Source organism: Triticum aestivum, chromosome 5B (assembly GCF_018294505.1).
Source record: "Triticum aestivum cultivar Chinese Spring chromosome 5B, IWGSC CS RefSeq v2.1, whole genome shotgun sequence".
Classification (NCBI taxonomy): Eukaryota; Viridiplantae; Streptophyta; class Magnoliopsida; order Poales; family Poaceae; genus Triticum; species Triticum aestivum.
In genome coordinates this window covers 458,300,161-458,311,558 of record NC_057807.1, presented here as the reverse complement: position 1 = coordinate 458,311,558, position 11,398 = coordinate 458,300,161, and the positions used below count along the sequence as shown (strand labels likewise).

The window sequence follows — 11,398 nt, the reverse complement described above, 5'->3', positions numbered from 1 at the left end:
TGTTTCACCAAATAAACATGATATTACAATTTTGATTAAAAAACCGTTTTAACAGAGTTGTCATATAGACTTGGATCAATGTATTTTATGAAGAGTGTTTCAAATCTTGCCCATGAGCTTATAACCCCACCATCGATAACCCACAACCTCCACTTCCTCCCTGCCGTCCACGACCTCTATTTCCCCCTCCGCTCACAGCCACTCTCAGAGACGAGCGGGGTCTTGGTGAAGCTTCAGTTATAATTACACTAAGCATTAGGTGGAGCATCCAATGAAATCTTTGGGTGCACCACCTAAAGCTTAATTATATTAAAAAATCGAGTTAAAATATTTAACTATTGTTTGATTCATGTGAGGAAGATTTTTTTTCTTATTCTTCGTCAGCCTGGGTGGTCGTTGGCGCGTTCAGATGCCTCGACGCCATGCATATGTGTGCACATGTGCGTGTTCTTGGGTGCATGGTGTGTGTGTGTGTGTGTGTGTGTGTGTGTGTGTGTGTGTGTGTGTGTGTGTGTGTGTTACTAGCATATTATGCATCTGAACTGCAAATTTAGGTGGGGAATCGAGAAAAAAACCTTTACAGTCAATGATAAGTAGGACCTGCATATAAGAAATTTCTGGAAGGATTATAAATTTGCATATCGCCTTTGGCAGGCTCCGTATTACTTATTGAAGCGCACTCTATATCTCATATGGCGATGACACATATGACGATTATGTTAGAGTTGCTCTAACCTGCTACAACATGGTACACCGTTTAATTAGTTCTTTTAGCAGATACCAGCATTTCGCTAACTATTGGTTCATCCATTTCAAAATAACTGAAGTCCTAGATTTGTCCCAAGTCAAAGTTATTGAAGTTTGACCAAGTCTATGAAATATATTAACATCTGAAACATGGAATTAGTCTCTTGAGGTTTTTTATGAAATATATATAGTCATATTATGTTTATTCGGTTATTTTAGCATATTTTCCATAGATTAAATCAAACTTAATCAAGTTTGACTTAGGACAAACTTAGAACTTCAATTATTTTGGAACAGGGGGAGTAGTAGGAAGGTAGGCACATATGTATACTCCATGGACTGCATTTGACATTCCCTTTGTTCGTATCTTCGGCCAAGGCCTTTGGCTTCAAGCGCCCTTCACGCCTGCACGTGGAACATTTGCAAAAATATTACAACACCGTGACGTTTCCAAACTAAGTTTTTTCCAATTGAGTTTCTAAACTTTGTAACTCGAGTACCTCTTCTATTCCCTCAGTAAAGAAATATAAGAGTGTTTAGATCATGAAATTAGTGATCTAAACACTCTTAATTATTTCTTTATGGAGGGAGTACCTTATAAATTGTAGTTGGCGGTGGTGATGATAAATTCACTCCCCACTTCACCTCAATTTTACTTATCCATCCAGAACCCATCGCCCCCTTCGGTTTGAAAGAGTTCAATCCCCACTTCACCCCAATCCTCTCATCCATGTAGAACTTAGAGGACCCCTCTGTTTTTTAAAGAACTCATTAATAAAACCGCATAAAAATATAGTTTGGGAGCCTTGAATCTCGTACCTGCTTCTTGACCCAACCCGGTCAAATCAGACCACCTGACTCATGATTTGAATGGGGAAGCATTTTACAAGTACTATATATCCGTACGTTTTTTTACTGCGACATGAACCAGACACTCAATCCGCAATTATTTTTTCTTCCTGCCATGGTTCCTCCCCGGATATATGCATCCTCCAACCACCGCTCCTACCCAACCCCCAAGCACCCCTGCTTCTAATCTCCGTCCTCCTAACTTTCAAATTTCGAAATGTGGCCATGGCTCTGCCCTACAAATCTTACATTGGTGCTATGGTTCTGTACTTGCGCAAGTATAGTGTTGCCGACTTGATTGAGTTTCTTTCACAATGTCGCAAGTGCGTTGTTTGTTGTATACTACTAAAATCTAGAACAAATTCAATTAATTTTTATTATTCCGTGGCGACGCATGAACATTATGCTAGTGTTCCATAAATTTCAAGCTAATCTCGCGCCCTTGTATTCGATCTGCGAGTGTTGGAAAGCAACTTGTGTTATGTTACCTTCGCAAGGAGTTGCATTTTGATACATGCCTTTTTTGTTGTCGATGGGGGTTGCATTTTGCTCTGTCTAAAGACATTGCATTGTTTTTTGTAACATAAAAAAACGTTGCATTCTAACCGAACAAACACAATGTTTTTTTTTTTGGAAAACAAAAAGAAAGTTTGATGGTCATTTTCAGCAGCAGGCCACTAGCCCGTCTCCGGTTCCTCCTCCTTTCTCGAGATTGATGATCTAGGCCCAGTCATGTGGTTGGGCTGCACTGGGCCGACGATTATCGTGCCGTCGACCAGCAGACAGAGCGCGGCTTGGCTTCGCGGCCATCGACCAGCGGTTGCCTCAAAAAAAAAACATGGACCAGAGGTGGCGCTGTAAAAAAATGATTCCGATGGCGATGGCGTTCTTGACCCCAGGAACCCCGCAGACCAAGCGACGGCGGCGGTGACGGCGGCGGCGGCGTCGGAGGTGGCCGCGAGGTGCGTGTCCGCTCCACCGCTCCCTCCACGTGTTTTTGTTCCTCTCTGCACCGCTCTCCCGGACGGGTCCAAATCCATTTTTGTTTCGGCCCGGATTTCTTAATCGATTTCCACACCAGGCTGCTGGTGCCACGACCTGCCACTTCCAGTTCTGCTATTACTTTAGCCACTTGCTGCGCACATCTCGGTGAGCTCGCCACTCCGGTGGCGGCGGCGGCGGGCGGAGGGAAGAAAATGGCACCGCCGCGGCGCGTGTGCGTGACCGGCGGCGGCGGGTTCATCGCCTCGTGGCTCGCCAAGCTGCTCCTCTCCCGCGGCTACGCCGTCCACGCCACCCTCCGGGACCCATGTACGGACGCAGTTGATTCAGTTCCGTGTCATAGATGTGCTTTGCGTTCATTCATACAGTACTTGTAAATCAATCAGAGTTCCGTGTCTAGATGAGCTTTGCATTCATTCATAGTTGAAAAATGCGAAACAATGTTCTGTGTCGTCATGTGCTTTGCGTTCATTCATGGTTGTTAAATGTTAGTCGATCGGAGTTCCGTGTCCGCATGAAGAAAGCAAGGTTTAACCGATCCTGAGCGAAAGCGAATGTAGAGCATAAAACAAAGTGCTTAGTCCACGGATAAGCCAAGGTGGGAGCTGTATACTGTTCTGATTAATGGCTGAATGCTCTTTCAGGTGACCCCAAGAATGTCCACCTCAAGCAGATGGACGAGGCCCGGGAGAATCTGCACCTGCTCAAGGCCGACGTGCTCGACTACGACGCGCTAACACGTGCGTTTGAGGGATGTGAGGGGGTCTTCCACCTCGCCACTCCGGTGCCTGAAGATAAGATTGCTGATCCTGAGGCAGGTGTTCTTTCCAACTAATGCTTCGGTGTCTGAAAAAACAGTTTGTGTGGTGCTGTATCTACATTATTTGGTAATAGTACCGAGCTTGTATTGATAGTGAAGCAGCATTGTGAATTTTACCAATTGGCACGCGTTTCGCTCTTTATCAGATAAATGCACTTTTCAGTCCCATGTAATTTGGCGATTTTTGGTGCTTGCAAAGCTAGGCTCACTGTAATGTATGTTTGCAAATACTAGCTCCTGAAGAACACTTGCACATCATATTATAGCACTGGGAGTAATTAGTGCGATGTAAATGCTAGATTGTTATGTGCTTTCACCTGTGTGTGCTAACAATTTTAGATTATCAAAGTGTTAGAAGTGCGTGCTGTCAGTGTCAGGATACTTTCTTGTTGGCATTGTGAGTGTTGAACACTGTAGGATTGCTAGTACTTTTCTCACCACATTTTAAATGCATTCTTGCAGTCAGAAGTATTGGCTCCTGCTGTGAAAGGTACTTCAAATGTGCTGAAGGCCTGCTCAGCTATGAAGGTTCAGAAGGTTATTGTCTTGTCATCCAATGCTGCTGTTGATTTTAACCCGAATTGGCCTCAAGACAGACTCAAAGATGAGAGTAGCTGGTCAGACAAAGATTTCTGCCAGGAGAATGAGGTTAGGGATACTATTTAGTAAAGAAAAATTCCAAAGCACTATGTATACATCACAATTCATTGGTGGGCACACATGACTATATTTTCACACATGTCGGTTCTTTTTTTTTCCAGTTCGCTGTATTGATACGTGTCCTCAACGAAAGAAAGTCTTCCTAGAGATAATTTCCACAAAGACTAAATTGTGACCTTTACTAATTTGTGCTTGCAGGACTGGTATTCTGTTGCCAAGATTGTGGCCGAACAGGCATCCTTGGAATATTCAGAGAAACATGGATTAAATGTTGTTACGCTTTGCCCTCCTTTGGTTTTTGGCCCATTGTTGCAGCCTACTGTGAATACCAGTAGCAAATTCTTAATCTATGTTATTAATGGTAATGCTGATCTCTGTCCATCTGTTCTCTTTCATTGCCTGAAATTCACATTAATAAATATCATGTTTAACTTGGCAAGTTGGTTTAATCCAAGTCTATCTACCATTTGAGGAATATGTCCAACCAAAAGACTTTTGGATGTGGATCATACGGCTATCTACTGTTAGATATGGATGAGATCATCCTGATTGTTCCTGTTGTTAGATAAAGATAGATGGGATCAATCACATTGATAGTCCCTGATGTTATATCGATCTGCTCTTCAATTTCAATCAGTGGAGAAGTCCAATTTTTTTTTTTTGGCACCGGTCATTATCTAGAACTTGTTGCTTGCAGATGATAACTAGGTTCCTCTCCTGGCACCTGTCTGTCCTTTATATTCTTTCTCAAATTTCAACGATAGCTGCTATGCCTTTCTATGATGCTCTGCAGCTGTGAGATGAGGGCATCCATTCTGACCATCCATAAGCTGATCCTTTACAACCTGTTGCATGTGCTTGCGCACTTGATACCACATTCATTGTCGATATTATGCCCTGAACAGCGATTGACGACAAAAGCACGCAATGCCAAATTCCGTGCTAGAATCGTCGAAGCGGCACCTTTGACGTGTTGTTGAAGTAAGCTTTTAGAAAACGATTAGTCCTGAAATAAATGATAGTCTCCAGTAACTCTTTTGATGTTGTGCTGTGTTATTCTTGCTGTTGCACGCCGCAGAAATGTGTTTGCACGACTGTACTGAAACTCCACAAATTGGTACATTGTGTCACAATTCACAGGAGGACCTGACGTGATGAGCAACAAGCTGTGGCACATTGTAGACGTCCGTGATGTCGCGGATGCCTTGCTGCTTGTGTACGAGAAGGCCGAATCGTCTGGGAGATACATTTGCGCGCCGAATAGCGTCTGCACAAAGGACTTGGTGGACTTGCTGAGGAAGATGTACCCACAGTACAGCTATGTGAACAAGTATGTCATCGGTCAGAACTTATCACACTGCACAATTATCTCTGCAGCCAGTTCTTGATCTGAAGAAACCCTGCTCTGCTTTTACAGCATCGACGCGGACCGTAAAGCGCCGCTGTCATCGCAGAAGCTGAAGGATCTGGGCTGGAAGCCGAGGAAGCTGGAGGAGACGCTCTCGGACAGCGTGGGCTGCTACGAGAAGGCCGGCCTTCTGCAGGGTTCCGCTGCGCGTCATTGCCGGCTTCCGCATCTGTTCCGTCTGGCTGGTGATCAGTGAATGTACCGTGGTGACTGGTGCTTTGTTTTCATATGGTCGGACTTCTGTAAGCTGTAGTGTCGCTGGACGGAGCCTCGCAACAGCAACAATGGTCGAACCTCTTCCTTTGCATCCACAAATAAGCAGCTATCCCTGCTGTATCTGCCGCCCCCTGTCTGTCACCTCCGGAAATGGACAAAGTGTAAAACAAGCAGAGCAGAGACGAAATGCATGTACTTCCTCCGTTCCTAAATAAGTACTATCTCTTTCTAGAGATTTGTATAAGTGACTACATACAGAGCAAAATGAGTGAATCTACACTCTAAATTATGTTTACATACATTCGTATGTAGTTTGTATTGAAATCTCTAGAAAGACTTACATTTAGAAACGGAGGGAGTAACTGACAACGGGAACGGCACTTACCGACTGTCACGGTTAGCGGAGGAAGATTTCCTTACATTTTCTAATCGCTAGCCTTTTGCTGCGATGAGCTAAAGGCTGTATTACCATCAGGCAACGCTACAGCTAGATTAGAAGAAGAGCGCTGCTATACACAAGATAAAATTGCGCCTGACTCGTGCCTGATCCTACTCCCTCCGTTCCGAATTACTTGTCGCACGTATGTATGTATCTAAATGTATTTTAGTTCTAGATACATTCATTTCAGCGATGAGTAATTTGGAACGGAGGAAGTACATCGCAACGCTATAGCAAGCGTGCATGCACGAGATTTGAACGCGAAGGCACTGTCGTTCGCAGATCGGGCGGCAAGTATCGTATGTCAAGCAATTTCGTTAGAAGAATCACTTTAGGTGCATTTTGGGCATACACAATGAAATACAGTTGGTTATTCTCAGACTGGGGGCAAAAGGAAGTAACAAAAATAAGTATTTAACCAAAAACTACCACAATTGACGGAAACGTGACGAAAAACTACCACTTTACGTTTTTGTGCGAAAAACTATCAAATTTGGACTAAACCGTGGCAAAAAACTACCAACTCGGGAAATCGCTCGCTTCGCCCGCGCTAACCCCGAATCTGACCGGTTGGGCCCGCGAATCAGTCGCCATGCTGGCGAACGGATGGCTGCCGCGCGTTGACGGCCGTTAACGGCCCGTCCGCTGTCGGAACGGCGCCTGTCGGTGGGCCAATAAGTGAGAGCGAGCTCAGCCACTCGCTCATTCTCTTCCTCCTCGCTCGCTCTCACTCGTCCTCATCCTCTCCCTCTCCCTCTCCCTGGTGCTCTGACCTAGGTCAGCATATCGTCGTCGCCGCCGCGGCCATTGCTGCCGGTAGAAGGTGAGGATGCCATCCTGGTATGACGAGGACAGCTCGGACGAGGACATCAACATGGTTTCATTGGATCAGCAGCTATTTGTAAGTGCATAATGGTGGAACAGAGTTAGGGTTAGGGTTAGTTCATCCAAATTGGAGATTCCAATTTGCTTTTGGTTTGATTCGAAGTTTCTTTTGCAGGAAACCCCTGACAGTGTGGTGGAACCATCTTTCTGTGGTTCTTACACTGAATCTGAGCCGACGTGCATGATGCATCATCAGAGGCCGAAGGAGATGGTGGCTTTTGAAGGTTCTTTGACTGGCAGGCGTTTCCTGGGTTGTCCTATGCAGCAGGTATTAAATCTTGAACGCTAACTTGTTTTGCTGGTGGAGATGTGTGATGTGTTTTGCTACTGGAGATGTGAGATGTGTGGTGCAGCATGTGGTGCAGAGATGTGTGGTGCAGCATGTGGAAGCTATATATGAAAGTAGATCTTTAGTTAACTGAATTCAATACATGACTGAACCTGATAACACCTACAAGCAGATATCTTTAGTGTACTGTGAACCTGAGAATATAGCTGTTAACTGAAAAAGAACAGAGTAGGTGTTAACTGAAAAAGAACAGAGTTAAATGAATTTATATCTACTGCTAAATGTAGCTGTTAACTGAATTTATCTCTGATGCTAAATGTAGCTGTTAACTGAATTTATCTCTGATGCTAAATCTAGCTGTTAACTGAATTTATCTCTGATGCTAAGTCAGGTGCATATTGATGTAAACAAAGGGTTTCAGTTAAATGAAATGACTTTATGACTTTAGTTTTCTATACTAAGTTTGTTACTAAGTGCTTTGTGCTTAATTATAAATAATTGCTTCTGTAGGATGAAGGTGTGAACTGTGGGGTTGTGGAGTGGGTGGATGGTCCTTGGCCAGAGATTCTACAAAGGTGCCTAACCAGGATTTGGGACATGTATCATGAGCAGAACTTGGGGAGGGTGAATGACAAACAAGCCCATGAGAAAGAGGTGGCCAAGCTACAGAAGGAAATTGATTTCCTGTCAAATAACTACAGCCAGTTGGTGGAAGATGTATCCAACCTATTTGACTATCAAGATGGCAAGATGTCTCATGACATGGACTATACCAGTCAGGCAATCAATGAACTAAATGAGAAGAAGAAACAACTTGAGGATCAGGCAAAGATTGAGTTAAGTATGGAAAAGCTGAAGCTTGCCAAGGAGCAAAGGTGCATTCTTCAAAGCCGAGCAGAGATCATTCAGAACATGAGGAAGGCCATGAAGGAAGTGGAGGGGGACAGGGACCTACTTAAGCAAGAGAAGAAGAAGCTGGAGTATCTGATTGCTGATCTGCTCAATGCTGAGCATGCCAGCAAAGATAAGCTGGAGAGGATCAAGGCAATTATGAATGAGTGAAGTGGTTGGTTTGTGGGTTAAGTAATTAGTAGGCCTATATATATATATGGCCTTGGAATGTCATGCATGTTAGGTGTATATTTTGGGAAAGTTTCATGTGCTTTCAGAATGGTATGAGGGAGGGAGGTATTGCTATGGTTTAAGAACTATTTGGTTTTACCTATGATGTAATGACTATTATGTTAAGACCTACTATGCTAAGTACTCATGCTAAGTTAAGTAAGTAAGAATGTTTTATCTATGATGAGGTTGTTTTACTCTGCTTATATCATGTGTGGATAACTGACAGTAGTGACATAGTTGGAAGTAGCAAGTAACATATATAGCAATTAGCTTAGATAGTCTAACAAATAACTTAACATATGTAGCAAGTAGGAAGTAACATATATAGATAGTCTGACATAGATAGATAGTACTGCCATTCATAGTCTGACATAGATAGCAACTACTAGTAGATAGTGCCTGACATAAAGATGAACTACTAGTAGATAGTGCCTGACGAAACTGAACCTAGGAACTTACTGAACTTAAGAAAGTTCAGGACTGACGAAACTGAATATTAGTGCAGAAGTTCACTCCTCCTTCTTCAGCATCTTCAGACGGTGTGAGCGGCGCACCGCAGTCACAGCCGCCCTCTTCTTCTTGCCCGGCGCCGGCTCCAGCACATCATCCTCGCCGCCATCTTGTTCTTGCTTCACGACGACGCCGTCTGGGAGATCGGCGACCTCCGGCAGCGCATCCATGTGGATTGGGCGGTTCCTATCCCCCTCCACGGCATCGAGGACGGGAGCCAGCATCTGCAGTTCAGGCTCGTCGTCGGAGAGGACGACTACCTTATCCACCTCGTCGTCAGAGTCGTCAGAGGGCTCGTCACTGGACTCGTCGTCAGTGGACTCGTCGTCAGAAGACTCGCCCTCAGAGTCGTCAGAGAGCCTAAGGACCCATGGGTTGCGCCACTCCCAGTAGGCGTTGTTGATTGGGGCTGGGACAACGAGGACGGCGTCGGTGACGTCGTTCGCGGCGGCCGGCGGCGTGGTGGATGAGCGGTACATCCACCATCTGGCGCGCTGCTTGGGGTCGGGGGAGCGCTGCACCTCGCGCATCGCCCACAGCAGAATGGTCGGCGCCGGGATGGTGCGGCCGGCAGGGAAGGCGCACTGCTTTTCAGCAGCCGTCATCACCTTCACGAAGCCGCGGGCGTGGTTCCTGAGCATCGCGATACTGGGGAACCAGCGCGCGATCTCCCTGTACTGCGCCCGGATCTCCTTTTTGTTGCCGGCGAGAGCTTCGATGGCGAGCTGCCATTCCATGGCGATGGCGGTGGCTGTGGTTGTTGGCGGTGATTTCGACAGGAGAGAGGGGGAAGTGGAGTGGGCGGTGTGAGCGGCGAGTGGGCGAGTGAGCAAAGGGCGTGGTGGGTGGACACGTAATAAAGTCGTAGAATCCGAAACGACTGGTTTTAATCAACGCACGCTCACCACGCAGCCGGCTGCTATGCACGCTGAAAAGAGGACGTGGCTAACAACATATAATAAGTTTGGCCGATGCTAGTCAAACAAATCACCAGCACTAGCCCATTGGTATTGAATGCATAGTTACAACCAATTGGTCCTGGGTTCGAGCCCCAAGCCAGACTTTTTTTGTGCAGATTTTTTTTCCTACAATGAATTTGGCAGTAAGTTCTGAACCGTAGAAATGGCAAAATAAAGCAAATAAAACAATTAAAACATGCACCTAAACTGTATAAATGGCAAAGTAAAAAAAACAAATCAAAACAAATCAGTAGCACTTAGCCCATTTGTATTGGGCACAAATAAGTACCATACATTCAACATTGTCCACAAGTTCACATGTCACATTGTCCACAAATTAGTAGCACAACACACATTTAGTAGCAGAACACAAACTTAGTACCATACACAAATAAGTACCATACACTCAATAGTTTCCACTAGCATTGAAATAGGATGCAAACTTGCTAGGAGGTTTCCTCTTCCTCTTGCCTGCCAATATCCCTGGTTCTCCAGTGGATGTTCTTGGTGCATTGAATGTTCTTGTAGATACTGATCCTCTTGTTCTTGCAGCTCTGTTGATGCATATCCTGTTGCAGGTGCTGGTGAAGACCTGGCTGCTCCTGCTGAAACTGTTGATGTTGAACCTCTCTTATTTGCTGCTGTTTTTCTGTTCCTCATTGCTTTAGGAGGTGGAGTAGATGATGCTGGCATCTGTGTAGTTTGGTGTTGAGGTGGTGGTTGTGGAGGTGGATGTGTAGCACTAGAGGAACCCCTAAAAATTTCTCTATTCTCCTGCATGACAAAATTAAATCAGTTAGTAAATATACCAGAACTAAAATAATTAAACATAGAATGCATCATTTTTGAATGACCTGGTGTAAGTTCTTTCTCATCTCAAGACTAGGTTTTAGAGATTTCCCACAATTTGTATATCTGTGGCCTTGTAGACCATAATTGCTGCATGTAATTGTTCCCATCCTGCTTGTGTCCTTTGGAGCAGACACCTCAAACTGCCCCTTTCTCCTAGCTGTCTGTTTCTTGCCTGCTTTTTCTTTGAACACTGGGGGCTCAATATCAGGAGTATGGGTGTCAGGCCAGAATTCAGGACCAGGGACAGGGTACACTATGTCTTTGTATGCTTCAATATATAGTGCTTTTTTGAAAAATTCATGCACATAGTCCTCTGGGTGCATGTGAATCTTGCTCATTGCTGCTATTGCATGACTGCATGTCACACCTGTCATGTCCCACCTCCTGCAATCACATGATTGAGTAGCTAGGTTCACACAGTACTGATTTTCCTTACTATTAACTTGCCAAATGTCAGGACCTGCCTTATATGCATCACAAAATTTGGCATACTTCTTATTCTCCTCTAATTTCTCTGAATAGTTGGGTGTGATCATCCACCTGCTGTTCTCTGTTTTTCCCTAGTCTTCTGCCTTTTGATCATCTGCTTAGTCCTAATTCCTTCAAACATAGTCCTAATTGGTTTGGCCCTAACATC

General features: G+C 44.8%; 1 protein-coding gene across 3 annotated transcripts; it reads left to right on the top strand.

Annotated features, from left to right (window-relative positions):
* The first annotated feature begins 2,419 nt into the window (after positions 1 to 2,419).
* LOC123112450 (cinnamoyl-CoA reductase 1) lies at positions 2,420 to 6,003 on the top strand. 3 transcript variants are annotated; one of them, XM_044533431.1, is made up of 7 exons: positions 2,424 to 2,558; positions 2,678 to 2,907; positions 3,243 to 3,412; positions 3,881 to 4,066; positions 4,277 to 4,439; positions 5,219 to 5,408; positions 5,496 to 6,003. In XM_044533431.1, the coding sequence occupies exons 2-7, from the start codon at positions 2,793 to 2,795 to the stop codon at positions 5,680 to 5,682; spliced, it is 1,011 nt and encodes a 336-aa protein (XP_044389366.1). In that variant the 5' UTR covers positions 2,424 to 2,558; positions 2,678 to 2,792; the 3' UTR covers positions 5,683 to 6,003. The 3 variants fall into 3 exon arrangements, with proteins under 3 accessions (XP_044389367.1, XP_044389366.1, XP_044389365.1); XM_044533432.1 differs by lacking the exon at positions 2,678 to 2,907 and having other exon boundaries at positions 2,420 to 2,558; XM_044533430.1 differs by lacking the exon at positions 2,424 to 2,558 and having other exon boundaries at positions 2,658 to 2,907.
* Positions 6,004 to 11,398: the final 5,395 nt, after the last annotated feature.